Genomic DNA, 21,542 nt, shown 5'->3' on the forward strand with positions numbered 1-21,542 from the left:
AAGGCTGCGTGAACCAAGGCCACCAGCCATGGGGGACACTGCGTCCTCCCAGCAACGCAGGGGGCATCACCAGCTTGGCTGCTTCTGCCACCGAGAGATGGAAATTTGCAGACTGCAGAGCCATCCAAACCCAAACCATTGCAACAAATAACGCCAAAGGTTTCAGGGGCACAAGAGGGACAGCCGCAGGGCAGCACACATAGGTCTAGACCTGCTGGCGTTCATCACCAGTCACCCCTCATGCCAACGCACTGTGGCCCAAGGTCACTTCTGCCAACCCTGAGGCCAACAGCCAGCATAAACCACAGCCTCCACAACAGAGCCCCCTGCCCACGGTCCCCAGTCCACCTGAGCTGGTGGCAGTCGGTCTGTACTGCTTGTGATCATAGGTGGTGACAAATCCCCTGCTCTGGCCCTGCTGGCATGGCTGATGTTGGATTATGATGGCTGCAGGGGTTCCTGAGCTCCTTTCCCCAGCAAGTTCCATTAAAGACCACTTAATGGGAGCATCACAAGGATACTCCTCGCTCAAGCAGATCAGACCTGCTGGGCACCAGGACTCCAGCTCATGGGAACCTTTGAGCAACCAGCCCAGACACTTCGTCAAACTACTTGGGAAGCTTCAGCTCCATGGTTGGCTCCCCTCAGAGTCTAGAAAGTTGGTAGGACCAGTGATGGGGAAAGAGGAAACTTCTTGCACCTCTCCCTTGCCAGAAAACCGTGCTGCCTGAGGACTGACTCTGCAGATGATGGGCTGTCTCGGTCCCTAATACCCCATGCCTTCCCTGCTTCCCAGTCCAGCTCATGCTTCCAGTCACAATCCCCACTCCTCTCCACAGTGCAAGACAGCAGATCCCAAGCACAGCTGTCTTCCTGTCCACCATCACCTATGGGGGCTGCGAAGGGAGGCTCACTCTATGCCGGGAAGCAAAGAGCTGGGCTGCTGCCTGCTGGGGGCCTGCGGCACGGTCCTGCTCCTCTATGCATTATTTCTCCCCATCTTTCCTGCAGCCTCTGCCTCAGGTCACTGCTGGAGCCAGGGGACCTCCTCACCTGCTGCAGGGCAGCATGGCAGGTCTGAACATCACCCACACCCCAGTAGAATCGCCAGAAATGGGGCCTGAATGGGACTAAAAGAAGAGCTGTGCAGAGACCTACTGATAACTAAGGGAATTGTTTCTAAATGGGGAAGGTAGTTGCTTGGGACCCTGTGTTTGTGTGTAACAGAAGGCGAGGTTGGCACTTAGGTGCCACCAAAGCAGAGGTAACTCCTGCTTGTGAGGGCTGGGAGAAGAGAATACAAGAGGCTCAGCAAAGGTAGGCTCAGCAAAGATCCAGAGCAGTTTGGGGGAGGCACAACATGGAATCTGGTACAGAAAAGACCAAAGCCGAGAAAGTGGATGAGGGATTCAGGAAGCTCTGGTACTGCACAGAAGGTCACTGAGCAGAGAGACCTTGTAGGGAGGCAATGCAAACAGGAAGGTCAGCACTGGCATGACTGAGACACCAAGGGCTCCAAGAGCCGCCAGCTCTGCAGCTGAACCACCAGACCAGACCTGACATCCAAACTGGATCTGACCACACTCCAGATGAAGGTACCCTGGAAAAGGGAAAAGATGTGGCCTGCCAACCTGCTACATCACAAGTGCCTCAGCCCAAGATCTTGCTGGAAGGGGAAGGAGTGCAGAAAGTGTTTCAGCCTGGACGCAGTTGGAAGTGGTGGGGTTGATCTCTCCCAGCCCACTCCACCAGACTGGCATGGGGCAGCCATCCTGAGCCTAGGTGCAGGCAGGCTCGGAGCAATGTACAGGCAGCCTCTGGTGGGCTGTGCTCATCTCTGCCCTCCATCTCACAACATACACAAGGCTGAGGAGGTTCAGAAGGCCAGGACAATATGTACAAGACCATGGGACTCAGCCTCAAGAAACAGAAGGCCACTACTAGGATGACGAGGGACAGCGCAGTATCAGGAAGTCTTGGCCTCCAGAGGGAAAGGCTGTTGAATTTCTACTGGCACTCAACTTCTGACTGGCCTCTCCCCACAGCCACCATGGATGCTGGACTGTCCTGCAACAGGAACCACCACAGGATTGAAGACCTGTGTCTCCCTGCTTGCTAGGCTGGAGGAAACATCACAGCCCTCCAGCACCAACAAAGCTGGCAAAGATGAAAAAGGAGACATGCTTCCACCAACAAGCCTACCACCATAGCAATCACTGGCCTGATTGGCCACTTCAGAGAAAATCCAGCACACCCAGTCCTCACCCTTCCCCTCTTCCCCAACAATGCCTGCAAAACATGCTGCACAGGGTTAGACTCCACACTGAGCCTTGGTGGCCCAACAAGCAACTTTGGTCACTCACCTCATGTTGGAGGCCAAGGGAGTACCAAAGCTGTCCTCTGAGCGGCAAGGGCTGTGCCGAGCACCCTTCCTTCGTCTCCCCCGCTCCTCCTCTCTCTCCGTCCAGGGGGCATCTGTGGCCGAACTGGTCCCAGAGTCTGGCTCCAAGTGAGCCAGAGGAGCAAAGTTCTCCTCGATCAGCTTGGCGCTGTCTCGGATCTGTCCCTGTATTTCTGGGGTGAGGGCTGGGACGTCAAAAGTGAAAAAGGTCCCATGGGTGCGGGCTGGGGAGGAGAGGATGTCAATGGAGTCCAGGCTGGTGTAAGATGTGCCTTTGGCTCGATGGGACTCCATGATGCTCTCAAAATGCTTGCTGAAAGAGTCCATACCATCCTTGGAGAGGCTGTGCCCTAGGAGGAAGGGCACTGGAGATTTGAGCATACCTTGTGCGTCTTGGTCCATGCTCCTATAGGGAGAGAAAGTGAGAAGAACTGGTCACTGAGGAGCAAGGGATCAAAGCCTTGAAAAGAAAGCTCACACGCTGCTCCAGAAGCAAACTTGGGAGGACAGAAATCTCCTCTGAACATCTGTAGACCTCCAAGGAAATGCCTTGCCTGCCCAAGACATCATGGGAAGAGGGACCGGGCTGTCCTCCCTCCAGACATATGCTTCTCCTTTAATGCGCCACAGACTTTTGTTCCTTTAGTGGCTCATCCTCATAAGAAGCTTATGAGATGGCTACAGCTCCTAGTCACTTGACTTGAGCTTAGATCCAATAAAGGGCTCAAGCACCAGAAGCAGGATGCGGTTCAGCTCCATTTCCAACCAAATCTGGAAGTGTCTGAATTTTCCACAAGCCTTGAGAGCTCCTGGCACCCAGAAGTCTCCTCCTGAAGCTGCTCAGGACAGCGCAACACCTTCCTCCATGAACACAGCACCATGGTTGCTGAGCACCGCTCTGAGAGTATGACCAACACCTACCTGCAAGGTCTGCTGGCTGGTCCCAGGACAAGTCTGGGACCCAGCACAAGGCAATGCTGAGTCCCAGGAGAAATCTGGGACCCAGCAAAAGGTGATGCTGAGCCCCAGGTTTCCCCAGGCAGTACAGAGGAGCCTCACACCCAGCTCTGGGGTCAGGGTCTATGTCCTAGAGGTCAGGCTTGGTCCTGGCTCATCATCTTGTCAGGGATCAGCCACACAGGAAGGCCCAGCCTGTCTCACACGAAGGTCTGGGTCCAGCCCAGCACAAGATTTTATAAACCCCGAAGCACTGAGTGTTTTTTCCTGTAAATGAAGTGATGTGCAGCCTGCCCATCGAGCACGTGGCAACAGGGACATTTCCAACCCAGGGAACATGAATGCTTCAGCCATACAAGCATAAACGCAGCCCTAAAAGCCTACTTTACTCATAAGCCGCTATCATTTTATTCAAGCATCAGAAAAGCACTTGTTATGCCACTCTCTCCTCTGATTAAAGGAGAGGAACTGCTCCAGCTTGTCATAACATTTGTTATGAACAAACAACTTCATACAGAGGGCTCAGAAGATGCGTAGCTGTTACAAGCACCAAATGATTTTCATTCATTAGCCTTCACATACTGCTCAAAAATCTCACCCTGATTACTTCGGCAGGCCAAGAGCTGGCAGCTTGACTCCCCCAGAGGGCCGGCTGGCTTCAAGGGGAGCACAGCTAAGCCAGACACGGGTAAGCAAGGCAGGATGGAGGCTGCTCTCACCCATCCACCAGCATTTCCCAGGCTGTGCAGCATCGCTCGACACTCTTACCATTCCCATAGGAGCCCCAGGAGCACCCACCTCTGGGGTGGCTTTCTGGCGAGGACAAGGCGGAAAAGACCTCTTTAACATCTGCAGATGAGCTTTACAGATGCAAATGTGCATTCACTGTCCTTACCGCCAAGCTGCGAAACCGAGCTAATGCCGCTGACTTCGTTTTGTGCTTTGAATCCATAAGGAAGGCGACGGGCTGTGCCGGGGAGGACAATGCCAGCGGATGGAAGGGACCTTAATCCCAGGAGAGGGAGCTGGGCTAATTCTTGTGATCGAGTATATTGCCACCAAGCCACAGAAAAAATACAGCTGGTTTTGTCCACACGATCCGAGCTCTGGAAGCAATCTCTCCACCCCTAAAATATCAAGCGCAAAGCCATGCAGCTCCAGAAGGATCTAGTCACAGCAGCACAGGCGCAATACTGGCTGCACACACCACTCCTGCTTGGACCTAGATGCTTCATCAGCCACCACCTCCCCCGCGCCCCACTCCAGCCCCCCCAGGAAGGGTCACCACACCATCACCAAGCCAGACAAACGCAGCTGGGAGGAGCAGAGGAGAGGAGGAGACGCAGAGGCTGTAATCGAGCATCTGCGCAAGGGCGACAGGCAGCGGGAAAGCAAATAGCTTTGAGCTGGGGTGGGAGAGGCAGTGAGCCTTCCTTGGGAGAGGGCCGGTGAGTACGGAGGGGAAGCGGACCCCAGGAGCTGACGGCCACACTGCATTGCATGCCAGCGCCAAAGCCCCCAAGGACCACGGGGTCTGAGAAATGAACTTCAGCAGCTGCGTCTGATGGCTGATGGAAGGGAAGGGTCTCGCTCCATTCTCCCTGCCTGGTGCTGCAGAGCCATGCCATCCCCGGCGGGGGGGTGAAGAGGGGAAAAAATCTCTCTCCTCAGGCCCTCAGAGGTTTTCTCTCTCTGCCAAATGCTCCTGTGACCCTCCAGACCCCTAATTGCCACAACCATGCCCCATTCCTCCTGCCTGCACAGGCACAACAGGTGCTGTGCAGGGGTCTCAGCACCACCCAGCAGCCCCTCGCTTTATTCCTCTCTGAACAAAAAGGTCTGGTGCAGACCAGCCCCAGCAGCTCCTTGCACTCCCCCAGACTCCTTCACACACCTCCTCCAGCTCTGCAACTGCCCCTCTTAGGACTCAGTGACCAACTCCAGCCCCTGCTCAGCTGCAGGTGCTCACCACGGGTGCTGCAGTCCCCCCTCGGCTGCCCACACTGCCCTGCCACATCCATGCCATCACACTGGGGTCATGCTGCCCCAGTCCACCCCTACAAGCTACAGGCACCTGCTGGTGTCACCCTGAGTGTCCCCTCTCCAGCCCCACCAGCAGGAGCCTGCGGGACACAGGACTATCACCCCGAGCTGTGGCTCTGTGGCCATGCTGGGCTCAGCCACAGCACAGCACATGAGAGCCTTGTGGCTACTGAGGCAGGCTGAGCCTAAGCTCAAGGGTTTGATGAAATCAGGGCTGTAACAGTTTTTTAATCCCCAACAAGGCTTGCCCTGCAGCTATTTTTCTGTCCACCAAGCAGCAAGCACAAAGGCTCTGGAAAGGCTCCCAAGGTACCAGATCCAAGGGCTTTCCTGGGTGGGGCTGCTCTGCCCACAGGGAGAAAAGGAGTTTCTGCCTCCTGCCAGCCCTCCATGCTCTCCGGGGAGCGGGGCACCCCCCAGTAAAGCCTCTTCTCTCTTATCAGCCCAAGGCACCAGTGCTGCGGGCCAAGCCAGGCCCTGCCTCCTGCTTAGCCAGCACGTCTGCTGATGCTCAGGGAGGAAGGGAATTGAGCCTGCTCTCGCTGACAGGTCTCGGCTCTCTGGGACTAATGGGAATAAAGACAGTAAAGGCTTAGACTAGTCATTAGAGTCCATAGATCTGACTCTAAATATATTCAGGGAGCAGATTTGCTGGAAGAAGACGCTGTTTCTTCTGTTGCTTTCCAAGTCTCATCTGATTTGGTGTTGGGTTTTTTTAGCCCAATGTCCGGCCAGCTGTTAGCACCCTCTCTTATTTTGGGAGGGTAAATCACCAAAGAAGGTGCCCTTTAGTCAGAATATGAAGGACAAGATAGTACTGAGCCAAAATCCCCCTTGCAGAGCATGCTAAACCTTTAAGGCTAGATTTTCAAAGGGATTTACATGTCTAAATGCTGCAAAACAGCATCCAAAGGTGCGGCAGTAATTTTGTAGGGCTGGTCCTTCCCAGCTACCGGGCCAGGCCTGGGGTACAGCAGCCCCTGCAGCAACAGAACGGGAAGGCCAGGGGGCTTCTTAATGACCCCAGCATCACCCCTCCTGTGAGCAGGCAAAGCAGAAAGCTTGAAGTAGAAAACATCAATACTTGGTGACTGGTAAACAGGGAGGAGGACTGCAGCTCCAGAGCTCAGAAACAGTGCGTAAGCAAAAACCCAGGGCTGTGGTGCAGGGACTAAACAAGCTCACGGTTTGAGGCTCGTGATTTTCAAGACACTGTCTGCAGGATCTACACCTACCTGGGGAATATTCAGGGGGCTGCAAATCAAAAGAGTCACTGGTCTACAAAGAAGCCGTGTAAAATGAGCATGACACCCCTATATGCACATTGGTAACTGTACCAGGACCGCCATCTTTAGGGGCAACAATGCATTTAAGGACACATCCAAGCGCTGTCTGGGGAGCTACAGTAAGGTGTCTCAGAGGGCAAAAAGCAGGTCTAGGCTTACAGGTCATCGGACTTGTAGTGGCCTAGTACATACTTGGAAATAAAATATCACTGTGCAAGATAATTGTTACAGTGACCTGAAGAACTTGCTTGCAGTGATAATAACTTCATGCCTTACTCAAAACTTCCATCACTATTAATTTCGAAAAAATATATATAAAAAATGGCTTATTTTCAGCTTTTCTCTAGAATCCAAAGTTTTTGAGGACAGTGGAGGCAGCAGGGAGGAATGTATCCATCTCCCCCACTAGAGATGCAAGGGCTGGACAAACCAGCAGGAGCTCATCTCCCTCTGGATACACACCTTCCCTCCCCATCAGCCCAGCACCTTCGTGCTTCCCCTTCCCAGCGCAGGGATACCAGCAGGGGTAAATTCTCATTTTCCCACTGCTGACACCAAACCCTCCCTTTTCCTTTTCTTCCACCTAAATGCTCCCCGCCTGCCTTTTGCACAGCCAGGTGAGTGCATGCTGCCAGGTGCCATTCCAGGCATTACCCTGGCTTTGCGCTTCCCAAGCGAGACCTCTCCCCACTCCTGCGGAGCACTTGCTAACGACAGAGCCCCCTCATCTCACCCAAGACTCTCTGCTGACACGCATGCCAGGAGATGCTCTTGGCTGCCACTGCCTACATAGGCATCTCCCGCTCCCTGCCAGGACCTTTCCCCTCCATGTGGCTGTCCCAAAGAGTGCTCTGGAGCTCCTCCTCCTGATGACTCCCAGGGCAGGCTGATGATGCCCATCACTCCTCATGGTCAAACCACCACTCCAGAGGACACTCCATGGACTGAGTCTTGTGCCACCAGGCCAAAACGCTATCTCCCATAGGTCCTAATTGCCAGTGCCAGATGGCAGCTCGGACGGCGTTAGCTGCCCATGGGTGGGCAACTGAACGATAACCTTGGTGTCACCCACTCCACCAGCCTCCCAGCACAGGGTGTTTTGCCACACAAGTGAAAAACAACACGAAAGACAACAAAAGGCTTTTTCAAACCCAGTGCATCTCCCACACTTTCCCAAACATGGCAAATATCTACTGAGGCCAAGCAAAAGGGACCACTCCCACTGACAAAGCACAGCCATCTGTGGAGGGGAGGGCAGCCCGGCAGTGTCTGCCAGCACACAGCAGCTCCAGGTCATGGCCTGGGCTCAGGTGCCCTGACACCATCACCCCAACGCCTGGCAGCACCAGGGCAGGATGTAATTAACATGGTGGGAGTTATGCCGGGAATCCTCATCTCAGCTGGGCAACCTGAGCTGCAGGACTCACCCCAGGGGAGCAGGGCCCACAGCACAGCGCCCAGGGCTGGATCACCTCTGCTGCCTTTCTCTTTCCATAGGGCAGTGAGGGCCCTCTCCCAGTCTCAGTCCCAGTCCCAGAGGGGCAATCCAGGACCCCACCTGATCCCCACACACAGCCTGCATGGAGCTATTGGGATTTTTGGCTCAGACGTTCTTTCAGCAGAGCCCGTTTTACTATGCAGGGGATAATAAGGAGGGTGAGAGGAGCTTTTTGCCCTCACACACAGAGCCTCACCTTTCCCTGTTCTCCTTCCTTGTTGCCTCAAACACTTCATCATCCTCATCCACATTCCCATCCCGCAGCCCATCCTTCGGGCAGCCAGTGGCCAGGGCAGGGGGCTCCTCCGGCGTGCTGTTCCTCCTGCCTGGTGTGCCTCCGAAGCTTGGGTTGCTCTCGCTGTCTTTCTGGCTCTCAATTGCTGAATCCACTTCCTCCTTCTCAGCCAGGATATCATCGATGTTGGTTTCACGGTAGCACCTCAGCGGCACGGTGTCCAGGTCTGTCTCTGAGTACTTCACCGTCCTCCTTATAATCCCAGTCTCGCAGGAGCCGAGCTTCTGGCCGCCCAGAGGAGACATCTCTATCTCCACCTCCACGTGGCTCAGACTGTGCTCGGGCACCGGCCCTGGTGGCTCAGCGGGCAGCAGGCGGACGGGCTTCTTGGGGGGCTCGGCCAGGGGAGTGGAGTCAGGGGCAGAGGAGCCTGCAAAGGAGCCCCGAGCACTCAGAGCCATGGGGAGCTGTGGCGTGGGGCAGCACCGTACACACGGCAAGAGCGGGGTCACACGTGTGATGGGCACTGGGGAATGGAGAGGGGGAGCCAGAAGGAAAAAGGGTGGGAGAGGCAGAGACAGGGTGCTGTCGGTGTTGGAGCACCCACAGCCAACCCTGACGCCCCATCTGAACCCCAAAGCCCTTCTGCAGAGGCAGCAGGGGGCTGGGGTCAGGGCTCCGTGACACCCCCTTTGCACAGCCACAGGGGACTCTGCGGGAGGTTGGCGTGTGCAGGATCTAGCCCCAGGAGGACGTGGACTGGTGGATCTTGGGGGAATCGCAGCTGCCCGGTGGGCACTGACAAGTCCCAAGGACGCGCAGCCCCAAAGGGAGTCCCAGCTGAGATTCAGACTGGCAAAGAAGAGGTCAGTTGGGCCGAGGGCATGCCCCCCACGACTTCTTACCTGTCTTTGGGGTGTCTGAAGAGCCATAGAAGAATTCCCACTTGGCCCTGGCGATGCGCTGGGCATGGGCCGAGCTCTGCCGGGGGTACGGCCAGGCGCTGCCCTGCAGAGGGGACAGCAGTGAGTGGGTGACGGACCCCAGGGCAGAGCCCGGGCCCAGTGCAGGGCACCCCAGCACCTACCTGGAGTCGGGGCTCCAGCTTCAGGGGGCTCCTGGCAATGGCAGGGAATTCCTCTGGCAGCCCGTTGGCGAGGGAGCGGCAGAGGCAGTCGGCATCAAGGGCGCAGGGCTCCTTCCCACAGGGATGTGTCCCCCCCGGGGTCCTGCCCCCGGCCAGGAGCGGATCAGAGGCGGAGGCCTCCAGCTTCAGCGTGCGCAGGAGACGCTCCTGGGGTAGGGGCAGGGGCTGGGGCTGGGGGGACCCCCTGTCCCCACCGAGCTCCAGGCTGCGGCTGAGGCTGCGGGGGCCGTTCTCCCAGCGGGGCTGCGGGGGCGGCAGGCCGCCCAGGGTCCGCACGCTGGCCTTCTCAATGAAGCGGAAGGTGACGACGGAGCTGTGTCCCTCCGGGGCCGCCGCCACCAACGGGCTGCGGCTGCCCGGGGAGGAGAGGGCCGGGATGGGCCTGCCCCGCCGTGGGGTGCAGGGGGCCGTCAGGCGCCCTGTGCCCGGGCAGCCCCCGTTGCCGAAAGCAGCCGCCTCTGCCGGCTTGCGGGCCAAGGAGCCGGTGCTGTTGTAGAGGCCGAGGGGGCAGCGGCGGACGTCAGGGGCCAGGCCCTTGCGCAGGAGGTGGAGGCGGCCAGCGTTGAGGTTGGGGGTGAGGCAGCGTGGGGGGCTGCGCCTGCCAGCCTCGGGGCTCCCCCCTGCCAGCCATGGCCTCCGGTCCACCCCGCGGGCGAACGACGGGGGCGAGGCGGCGCAGCCCTCCTCGGGGTGGAACCGGACGGGTCCCCCCGCCTGGGCCATCCCGCCGGAGGAGCCCACAGAGGGGTCAGGTCCAGAGCCCGGCAGGGCAGCACGGGGATGGCGAGACGGGCTCCTAGCACCCCTGAGATGGTGGCTGGGCCGAGGGGTGACGCATCCTCAGGCAGCCCTGAAACAAGGGCGAGGAGAGGTGGTTAGGGGAGGGGGGGAGGACACAAGAAGCAGAGCAGGGCCACAGCGAGGACAGGCGAAAGGTGCCCTGCCCTCACAGCAGGAGAAAGAGATGCTCCAGGTGAGACAGACCCCTTCAAACCCCCACCCTGCCGCAAAAAGCAGGCGAGGTTCATTGCAGGCATCATACCAGCACCACTGCGGGGGCATCGGCAGCCCTTTACTCAGCCCCCAGGCACCCTGAGGTGTTTGCTTTCTTCCCAGGGTGCCACGATGCTCAGGCACTTCCCCACAGAGCAGCACCCCCGACACGGCGGGAGAGCACACTGTGCACTTTAAGATGGGTTTCATTCATCCTGCTGTGGGCTGAATGTATTTACTACCCACAGCCTACTAAAATCACTTCAATAAGGAGGAAAAAAAATTATATACTGGATCACTGTGACATCTTCCAGTTTCACTTGCTCAAGGAGTTTAACAGGAGCAGCACGGGCAGGAAGCCTCTCTCTTTGGAGGTCAGCCCGGGTTTAAAGTGTGTCACACCGGCACATGCCGCAGCCGCTATCGGTGGCACAGACAGAGCTGTCAACACCCGCAGATCCAAAAAGCAGCAGTTATGACAATCCCGCCCTGGGGGGACGGAGCCTGTCCACCCTGCACGCAGTTTGCCTGCCTGCCTGCCTCTGCCCAGAGCACGTTTATCTGGAGGTGAGACCAGCCACCCCACAGCAGTGGGCCGGCGGCTGCAGGGGAAGGCAGGACATGGAGCCCCCATCGGCACCGCTGGCAGGGCTGCTGACATTTTTCTTTCTCGCAGTGGAGCTAAAACTTGTATTCATCCATCCTCGAGTTCCTCCAAATTCCTGGTGTGCAAAGAAGACTGCCTTGGCTGCTTTTGCCTTCTGACAGATGCCAAGATACTAAGTCCCTCACTTAGATCTCATCATTTGAAAGTGAGAAACCAAATGCCAGTAGCAAACAGGAAAGCATGATTTCTTCTCCTTGTTCCCAAGTACAAACCAGACAGGATTAAATTCCTGGAGGGTGTTAGGCTGGATTTTCAATGGTGTTTAGGCTCCAGAGGTGCAGAGACATAACTCTTAATGAAATAGCCCAAATCACCCCTGTGGGGCGGGCGCCCAAATATCTGCACTATCGCACTGCTAAAAAATCTGGCTCCTGCTGAGCAGCAGCAATCTGTAATTCACTCCCCACAAAAAATATACTCTCCTGTTTAATATATCAGTTACTGTTTTTACAGTCTTTCTTGCCTGTTATGCTTGTGTTCACATTCAAGGTTGCTGAAGTAAACTGATAAATAATAAAGATGGGGGTTTCATATATTTCAAATTAACGTTTTATCTCAACAAAGACTGACACACATGCCAAGGAAAAAAAGTTATCACTAGGAATAGTTGGCATTCGATGTAACATAACAAATCTATAAAAAACAGCCTATCTTAATACATGTGAGTTATTACTAAAATAAATGGGATAAGCACAGTGTGTCCTCCCGGTTATCAAAGGAGAATTACCAAATTCAGAGTAAAGGCCATGCCTGCCTGCGAGCCACTGAAACCGGATGGTTACACCACCCAGCGGAGTGAGCTTTTCTTTAATAATGAAAGGTAAAAAGCACAAATGCAACAGAGATGAAAAATCAATGATGGAGCTAAGGCTTCCTGCTTGCTGATTTGAATCGTGAATCAAATTGATGCTCTTTAAATCACTGCGATGAATGGGTTGGGCTGTAAGAAACTGGTGGGCTGGAGGGAGCCCTGCTGGTCCCACTGCCTGAAGGCAGGAGAAGTCCTGCAAAGGAAAGCTTACAGGGAGGCTGCCCGGGCAGCCCAGGACAGGCGTTCAAAGCGAAAAACTCAGGAGCTGCAGTGTGATAGCCGGAAGCTGCATATCAGCAAGGGATTTCATTTGTTCAATAAAACATCTCATACATACAAGAAACTTGCTCCTCCTGGCTGTCCGTCTCTCAGAGGCCGAAGGGATGCCCAGGGATTTTTCCCGGCCCTTGCTTTGAGCTGTACCCAGTGCAACAGGGGACGGTTACCCCCGGTGCCAGTGGTTACCCAGCTGAGCGGGGCGATGCAGGGTGAAGGCAGCAGACAGCAGGACCTGCTTACGCTGCGGAGGAAAAGCACTCCCACGGCAAGGGGTGTGCGGGGACAGCGCGCAGGAGCTGGGGGAGGATGCGAGAGAAACGGGCGAAGAACGGGACAGGGATGGGAGGGAAGCAAGAGGTATAAGGCTGGGGGCTGGATTCACTCGATGGACCGTATCTGTGCGCCGGACGGGGTACCACTGTCAGCAGTGGTGGCAGGGAACGGGGGAAACCAGGCTGTGGGGCGAACAGGGGACCCCTTCCGAAGGGCTGTCGGGGAGGGGGACGTGTCCCCCCACTCCAAGATGGGGCTGAGCGTGCCCTTCCCTCCCCGGCCCCCCCAGCCCGGCCTCCCTCGCCCGGCACCTCCCGTCTCGGCGGGATCAGCCCTGAGTGGATGTGACATCCATCCGGATGAGGAGGGAGCCCCCCCCGGCGAGGGGGGGCCCAGCGGAGCCGCCCGCCCGCCCGCTCCCCCCGCGGATCCGCCCGCCGCGCCCCGTCCCGACACCCGGGCAGGGGCCTCGCACCCGTCCCACCACACCGGCACACCGGGGCGGGTCCCGGCCTCGCCGGGCGTCCACCGGTGCCAGCGCAGCCCGGTACCTCCGCCACCCGCCGGTCCCCGCTGCCGGGAAGGCGATGAGCCGCCCCGACCCCGCAACAACTGCTGCAAGTTTCCCAGCTCCCCCCCGCGCCGCCCCGCTCCGGCCTCCAGCCCCCGCCGCGCCCCGCTCCGCTCCCCGCGCCTTACCGGCAGTGCCGCCGCCGCCGCCGCCGCATCCTGCGCGCCGCGGCTCCGCGCTGCCGCCGGTACGGCACGGCACGGCACGGCACGGCACGGCACGGCACGGCACGGCACGGCTCGGTCCGCCCCGTCGGGCGCGGCGCGGCGCGGTGCGGTGCGGTGCGGTGCGGTGCTACCGGCCCCTGCCCGCCGCTCTCCGTCGCGCTAATCCCGGCCCGGGCCTGTCACTCCGCCCCGCTGACAGCCCCGGCAGCCAATGGGAACCCCCCCCCGGGCACCGCGCCCCGCCCCGAGGCACCGGGACACGCGTGGCCGCCGGACCCACAGCGTGTCCCCCGGTGCGGGCGGGCGTGTCCCGGTGTAGCACCGTGCTCGTCCCCATGTCCCAGCGCGCCCGGCCGGGTGTAGCACCGTGCGCATCCACATGTCCCAGTGTGCGTGTCCGGGTGTAGCACCACACACGTCCTCACGCAATGGTTCGTGTTAGGAGGGACCTTAAAGATCATCTAGCTCCAACCCCCTGCCCTGGGCAGGGGCACCTCCCAGCAGACCAGGTTGCTCAAAGCCCCATCCAGCCTGGCCTTGAACACCTCCAGGGATGGGGCATCCACAGCTTCTCTAGGCAACCTGTTCCACTGTCTCACCACCCTCACAGTAAAGAATTTCTTCCTAATATCTAATCTAAATCTACCCTTTTTCAGTTTAAAACCATCACGCCTTGTCCTATCACTCCACTCCCTGATAAAGACTCCAAGAGTCATGTCCCAATGTAACACCATGCAGGTCCTGGTGCCCCAGTGTGCCGTCTCCATGTGCCAATGTGAACCTGGCCTCATGCACTGGCAGGCGCGACCCCGTACACCGGTGTGCATTTCCCATTGGAACACCGTACGCAGCCCTGTGTCCTGGTGTGAGCATCCCCATTCATCAGCGTGCGCATGGCCATGTGTGGCACATCCCCACTCAGCAGCATGCACGTTCCTGTGTGATGGTGGGGCACACGTCCTCACATATGAGCGTGCGTGGCCATGTGTGCTGTGCCCTGTACTGCAGGGCCCAGGTTGGCCCTGCCCCACGACTGCTTGGGGACGGTGAGGCCAAGAAGAAAAAAGCTGCCATGTCCTGGGACACTGACCATCCCCAGCGAGCTGCTGGCTCTGGGGAGCAGAACCCAAGCTGGGGATTCATCTCTCCTGGTGAACGTCTCACTCCAAGCACAGCCATAGGTACCAAGGTGTCCCAAACCATGAGGGACCTGCCACCACTGTTTCACCAGCCACCCCCAGGACATGAAATGCCACCCCAGTCTCATGAAATCCTTTCATGCTACAAGGACACCCACTCCCTCATGGGTGTGAGCATAGCTCGCCTAGGGCAGCCGGGTGCCGAGGCAAGGGGTGCTGTGGCTGGGTCCCCATCCACACTGCTGCCACCATGCTGGGTCTGCAGGCGGCAACCACCATGGCTGGCAGCCACCACAGCTGGCAGCCAGGGCTCCCTGCCCGCTCAGGCTGCCAGATCGATTCACTATTAAACAGCACTTTATTACCCAGCCCAGCAATCATTACTAAATGTGTGTGAGCAGAGAGGCCCAGGGGAGCCGGGGCCTCACGTGCACACCGTGCCTGCAAGAGGAATTTGGGGAGAGATGCCCCTCCTTGCTGCTTTTCCTGCCTGCAGTGAGCCCAGCTCCGTGCCCACCTACCCTCGCTGTCACCCAGAAAGTGTGTCCCCTTCTCCCCTCCCGGGCACGGAGACGTGGGGAGAAAGCAGCAGGCTCAGCAGGCTCTCCTCATATTTAATGCATTGAAGCACTGCCATTTTCTGCCTGCTTCTCCAGGCTCCTGCCTGCGTGGGGGCCCCTCTTCCCCACGCTGGGGACGGCGGGTCCCTGAGCTGCCTCACACACAGCCAGCTTTCGCGGCAGACTCTGAGAAGCTGGGCTAATTAGGGGCCTCACTGCTGCGGGATCAACGACCTGATTCCTTCAGCAGCTTCTTGATGGCAGGAGGGCGGGGAGGGGGAAGGCTTTTCTCTAAGCCGCAGCCAGAGTGACAAATTTAACCAAGTGGAAGAGCTCAGAGCTTTCCCGGTGTGTCTGTACCAGGACAAGGCGTGCCTGCACCTTCCCAGCGCCTGCAGGCAGCCCAGCTGAGAGCTGCAGAGGGGAAGGCCACCCTGGCTGGAGGTCCAGGCCATACACAGAAAACACATTTCCTTCCAAACTATGTGTGTTTCTCCCTTGTTCTGAGCAACAGAAGCTCTTGTTCTCCCTACTGTGCTTTGCTCCATGTCCCCCTCACCTTCCCACAGCTCTAACACCTGAAGGATGTGCCCACATATGTGGGTCAGGCCAGCACTGACATAAGCCCCGCTGGATCAGGATTTAGCCCTGGCTCCCCTGGTCCCTCCTGCTGTGAATCCCTCCCCAGATGATGAGGGACAGGAGGAAGCAGGGAACCTCTCTGGCAGATGACTGAGAAGGGGGCAGGGAGAGTCTCCATGCTCTACCTCACGAACCCAACCCAGAGGGCTTCGCTAGAGAGCCAGGAGTGCCACGCACTGGGAACCCTCTTTACTGCCACTTGGGCACTTCAGGCCCTCCAGTCCTTGCCCGCAGGTACCACATTCTTCCTACATGAGAGTCCACCCAGCTCCATGTCAACCCTTCCAGTCTCCTGGTCTCTGCCAGCTCCTCAAGCCCAGCCACAGACAGCTTCCAGGAGTTTTCTAACTACTGCCAGCAATGCCCTTGGTCACCTTCACGCAACTCAACTCTCCCCACCCCGAGCCCAGAAAGGAGCGTCACCAGGGCAGCACAATGATGAACCTCTTGCTTAGAAGAGATCAACCTGGGATGTCACAGTGTCCTGGCAACTGTAGAGATCTAGATGGTGGAGAGAGGGGTAGACAAGAGCTCCTTCCCCCAGCTGGCTCCAGGAGGGGCTGGTGCTCAGCCTGTCCCAAGGCACACAGATCAGTCTCTAGAGGGCACTTCTGCCGCTGCAGCTCCATTTGGTGCAAACACCCTGGTGCACCTCAGGGCTGCACCCCTGAGCACAGGGGGGGCTGTCAGACCGTTTCCTTTGGTGCAGCTTGTGCTTAAGGCACTGCAAAGGGCATAAAGGCCATACTTTGACTCACCGCTGCCAAAGTCGGTTGGGGCTGTGCTTTGGCCCCAGGGCACAGCATGGCCCTGCAAGTGGGACAGTCACTCCATCAGCAGGTGGGAGCTCCTCACCCAGCTCGCTGGAAGCACCATGGAAACAGCAATTCCAGCCCCACAGGAGACGGGTCCCAGTGAGGGCAAGGGAAGCTGAACTTCCCTCATCTCTGCATTGAGGGCTGCGGGGCAACTGATGAGGTTGCATGTGTTCCCTCAGGGCCTAGACTTAACTACAGAGTGCTAATTAATGCTTTCTGCCTCCGGTGCCAACACCCAACCACATCCTAGCAGTATATTGAAAAAGCCACTGCAGTACAAGCCAAGTCTTTAATGGGCTGATGCACTTATCTGTTATCCCACCGGGCTGGTGGTTAAGGATAAATGTTGAAAATACCCTTCCTTGGCAGTCTGTTGTACAAATGATGCTCTATAGCTTACACAGGGCAAAAAGGTAGTGCTGGAGATCCTGCCTGCCTCCCTCCCCCCCGGCCCCTGCCCAAACCTGACGCTCCTGCCCAGACCTGGATCGGGGAGAGCACAGCTGCACCACCCTGTGCCTCTTGCAGCTCCCTTGCATGGGGTGAGCACATAGGACCATGGCAGGATTTAAAAAAGACTCTCTGGAAGAAGACACAGACTGCAAAATGTCTTACCAGGGAAAAGAGCCAGTGCAAGCTACAGTTTATGAGGGGGACAGCTGCTGCCTGCCCGACTGACGGTGCCCCCCGCAGCGTCCCAGCTCCCTACCTGGGGCTACCCACTCCCGCAGGAGGGACACGGACTTGGAAGAGCAGAGGCGTAGAGAGGAGGTAGCGAAATCTGCGTGCTGGGCCTCAGAATGAGCTGTAAATATTTCTGTAATGCCCCAGGAACACCTGCCGTTACAGAAATCCCCTGAGCCCTGTCCCAGCCCCGGGCAGCACCAGCAGAGCCAACGGGCTTCCCCCTGCTCCAGCACTCGAGAAGAAGGCAAAAATGCCAGCACGGTAAAACCTGTCCTGAGGACGTGGGAGGTGGGGCCCCAGCACAGCTTGAGCCATAAATAATCTCCCTACACATCAGTTAGGGGAACAATTGTGTAGGAGTATCTCTTGGTAAAAAGATGCTCAGGGAAAAGATGGTCTTGAAGGAAAGTAGGAGACTTCTGTCTGGTGGGGTGTGCTCTCCACGGAGCTTACTGGGTGCCGGCCGGTCACTCATCAGACCCACCTCACCATGGTGAGCCACAACACCACAGAGACAAATTTAGCCTGAAACAACCCAAATCACCAGTTCTTTGGTGCAGCCTCCCAGGACACACAGCTTGTGCTGCAGCACAGATCTCTGGAGCTGCTCTCCAGCTCATCTCCACAACAGTAAGATGTGATCCCTTCCCCCCACCTTCAGCCTCAAGACTCACACGGGGAAAGGTGAAAGGGTGTAAGGGGGAGTAAGAGCAAGGAGTACAGGGAGTATCCTACACAGAAAAGAGACGGCAAGCCCCAGGCACACAGCCTGACCCAGCACAGGGAGAATGTGGTCACATACAGAATTGTATAAAAGGTGTGGAAACCCTAAAAGGTCAGTTGAGGAGAAGTAATTACAAGCATAGTGTGGAAACTGAGCAAAACCTGCCACCAGGGAGATGTGTGGAGACACATGCAAAAGACATGCTGAAAGCATGAAAGCAGTGGATTCATGAGGGGGATGCTGCAGAGCAGCCCTGCATTGCTGTGTAGCTAGGAGCTCCTCATGCATGTTCCTTTTCCAAGCCTGACTCGCGCAATTTAGTCCGGCTTTACTTCTTTTTTTTTTTTTTTTTTTTTTTTTAACCCTGACTGTATAGTCAGATTCTCTTTTCAATAAGAGAAAGGGGAAGGTGGCATGTATCAGGAAGAGCTGAACTGACAGCATCATGGGTTCCTGTTTCACCTAAGAGAGGCTCCTGATAGCACTGTGCAATCCCAGCACTCACCAAGAGGCGCCTTTGAGCCTCTCAAAGCTCAACACCTTCTCCCATGCAACCAAGTTTTGCAAGAGGTCCAATTATGGTCCACTCCAACCCTGAGAGTGATGGAGGGTGTCAGACTTATCCTGCAGCCAGAGAGAATATGGAGCCAGATCCTTTGAAAGAACCTGGTGAGACTCCAAGGAAAAACAGTGTTGAGAGACTGCCAGCAAGATGCCAAGTCATCATAGAAGGTGATAGATCTTAGGGCATCAGGTTAGTGTTGGCTTGGCACCATACCATTCTCCTAAAAGTAAGTCGTACCCTCCCACAGCACCAGTCTTCGGGGACCCCAGTAGGCTTGAGAAAACCCAGCCAACCTCTTAATACACCTTTGGCATGGGAAGAACTGCATTTTCAATGCAAAGGAGAAGTCAAGGGGCATGGGTGGGGAAGACTTGCCCAAGATCAGCCAGCAAATCAGGAGCACCGCTGGGAACCAAAGCCTGGGATTCCTGACTTGAGGTCAGCTCTTCTAACCACAAGACTCCCCTCCCTTCAGGCCCCAGTTCCCTAAACCTCACCCCCAATCCCCAAAGGATGAGATCAAGACCAAACTACTCCTCTAGATTCTTCAAAAGTACAGCTAGGCACCAGTGCAGCAGTGGAGCTGGCTGAAGTCTCTATTCGCTTCAGGGGGATGTTCAAGAGGATGAAGATACCAGCAGTATCAGACCTGAGGCCATGCCCTGGCTTCGAGAGCAGCCAGCACCATATGTTTCCAAGGAAGATACAAGAAAGCTGCAGCAGCAGTTGTTGTGAGCTAATCTGCTTCCTCCCCCCAGGGCTCAGCTTGGTCTCTCGTCACTACGGATCAGCTCAAGGCCTGATGCAGGAGCCTTGCTTTTCCTCACAGGATATCAGTGCTCACTGGGATAACAAGAGAGCCACAAGACTGATCAGTGTCCCCGGCTCATTGAAGGTACCCATGTAATACACTTCCCCAGCTGCCCTGCAAGAGCCTCGGGTGTCACAGCCCAGCACTGCTTCTGGAAAGGGGCAGTTTCAGGCACACTTTGTCCAAAACAATGTCTTACAAGGGCACAAAACAGAAGTGATGGGCACGTGCCTGGTGAGTCACAACAGATGCAGTTCCTCCTTGAAAGGGAAGCACCTCCAAGCTCACTTCATTGATCTTGCAAAGGGCACCCTCTTTATACACAAAAAGAAGTAGAATAGAATAGTTTGGGGTGGAAGGGACTTTTAAAAGTCATCTAGTCCAAACCCCCTGCATGAGCAGGGGCATCTTCAACTAGATCAGGTTGCCATCCAACCTGACCTTGAATGTTTCCAGGGATGGGGCATCTACCACCTCTCTGGGTGACCTGTTCCAGTGTTTCACCACCCTCATTGTAAAAAATTTCTTCATTATATCTAATCTAAATCTCCCCTCTTTTAGTTTAAAATCATTACCCCTTGACCTATCACAACACACCCTGCTAAAAAGTTTGTCCCCATCTTTCTTATAAGCACTGTTAAAGTACTAAAAGGCCACAATAAGGTCTCCCTGGAGCCTTCTCTTCTCCAGGCTGAATAACCCCCAACTGTCTCAGCCTGTCCTCATAAGAGAGGTGCTCCAACCCTCTGATCATTTTTGTGTCGCTCCTCCAGACCAGCTCCAACAGGTCTATGTCTTTTCTTGTAAGCCAGGAGCTAGGGCTGTCTGAATGACACCAGGCACACAGTGTGCCATGGAGTTAACAGGACATACCCCGAAGCCAGGCCAGCTGGTTTCCCTTAAGTGCTTTTGTCAGCTCCATTTCCTCATCTCTCACAACCTGTCTCCACCAGGCTTATCACTGACCTCATAGCACTTACAGACACCAGTAGACTGGCACACGAACAGGACCACAGCCTTTCTTATATCCTTTTGGAAGACAAATTAAGAGAATGTATTGGCCTTACAGGAGCAGTTGTGATAATCTTTCCCACATCCTCTTTAAAATCTAGAAGCTGGCAATCATCCAAGCTTACAGGAGGAAGTTTTTAGCCCAAACTCTGCCCTCATCCTACTGCTTGACTGGTGAGGTGAATTGCGAGGTGAATTCCCCTGGTCTTAAGGGAGCCCCCTGACATCAGGGCCAACTCAGGAAGCTGTTTTAGCAAACCAGTTTGCAGTATTAGGGCTCAACTAGAACTGTGCATCTAGCTGAAGCTTAAAAAGGAAACCTACAGGCACCTCTCAAGAAAAATGCAGACCCACCTTAGGCAAAGCATATGCCACCAGAAAGGCAGAAACTTGCTGCAACTCTTGACCGAGATAGCAGAGCACAACAAAGCTCTGGTTCTTGAAGCTCACCTGCTTTGTGTTGCCCCTTTACCGCTAAGCTACAGTGGATAACACCACCCAAGCTCTGTGCTACAGCACTGTACGGCCATACCACAGCCACTCTGCACGTAGGAAAACTTTACAGATATGAGCACAAGAAGGGTACTGGTTTAGGCCCCTTACCATTGGTGCGGTCCTAGGTTGCTGGCTCCGCTGGACATCCTGAGAGTGTAAAGCTATGCCTCAGCATACACCCCTAAATGCAGCAGCAGGCTCTGGTGCTCTTCCTACGTCTGCAACCAAACTGTGAAGAAGAAAGAGAACAGCCTGAGTATTTTACATCTGGAAACTGTCCATGACACCTAAAAAATAGTACATGAGTCTCAGTAGCCATAAGCTCAAGCCTACCTACTAATTCCCCCACAGATCAGCAGCTTGTTAGGGACCTGGGGGCACTCTGTTGATCTGGATCCTCCCTTGTGGGTTGATGTCCTAGCTGGACCTCAGCCCTACCCCATTGCCGTGGCCTTGCCTGTTGATCTGTGACCCGTCTGACCCTGATTGCCCTCACTGGGCACTGGCCAGGTGTTGAGTACCTGGTCTCTGGCTGGTGAGGGCCCTGCCCTTTCAGGAGCAGCCACCCTTCTTGTGCCCTGACACAGCTGGTGTGTTCACCCTGCTCTTCACCACCTTGCTTGCACTCCCTTAAACGCTGAGACAGCAAACTTAGGGCTGCACTAGGCTTAGGGGCTAAAGAGGTTTGTCAGAGCAAACACTCCACAGCACCCGCTGTGGTGTTGTGTTAGGGAACCTGTTTCCAGGCTGTAGGATCTGAAA

General features: G+C 56.1%; 1 protein-coding gene across 6 annotated transcripts in view; it reads right to left on the reverse strand.

Annotated features, from left to right (window-relative positions):
• Window positions 1–21,542, reverse strand: part of PSD (pleckstrin and Sec7 domain containing) — a 48,260-nt gene that overhangs the window by 24,700 nt on the left and 2,018 nt on the right. For 2 of the 6 annotated variants that reach the window (XM_074589851.1, XM_074589850.1), the window contains exons 2-5: window positions 20,889–21,009; window positions 9,326–9,428; window positions 8,382–8,850; window positions 2,364–2,807 (exon numbers count right to left, since the gene is read on the reverse strand). In XM_074589851.1, coding sequence (XP_074445952.1) covers window positions 2,364–2,807; window positions 8,382–8,850; window positions 9,326–9,428; window positions 20,889–20,891 — 1,019 coding nt within the window. In that variant the 5' untranslated portion in view covers window positions 20,892–21,009. Of the gene's footprint in view, window positions 1–2,363; window positions 2,808–8,381; window positions 8,851–9,325; window positions 9,429–9,507; window positions 12,836–13,289; window positions 13,502–20,888; window positions 21,010–21,542 lie in introns of those variants that run through there. The other 4 variants (XM_074589848.1, XM_074589846.1, XM_074589849.1 and 1 more) reach the window with 4 other exon arrangements.

This window comes from Larus michahellis, chromosome 6, assembly GCF_964199755.1.
Source record: "Larus michahellis chromosome 6, bLarMic1.1, whole genome shotgun sequence".
Taxonomy (NCBI): domain Eukaryota; kingdom Metazoa; phylum Chordata; class Aves; order Charadriiformes; family Laridae; genus Larus; species Larus michahellis.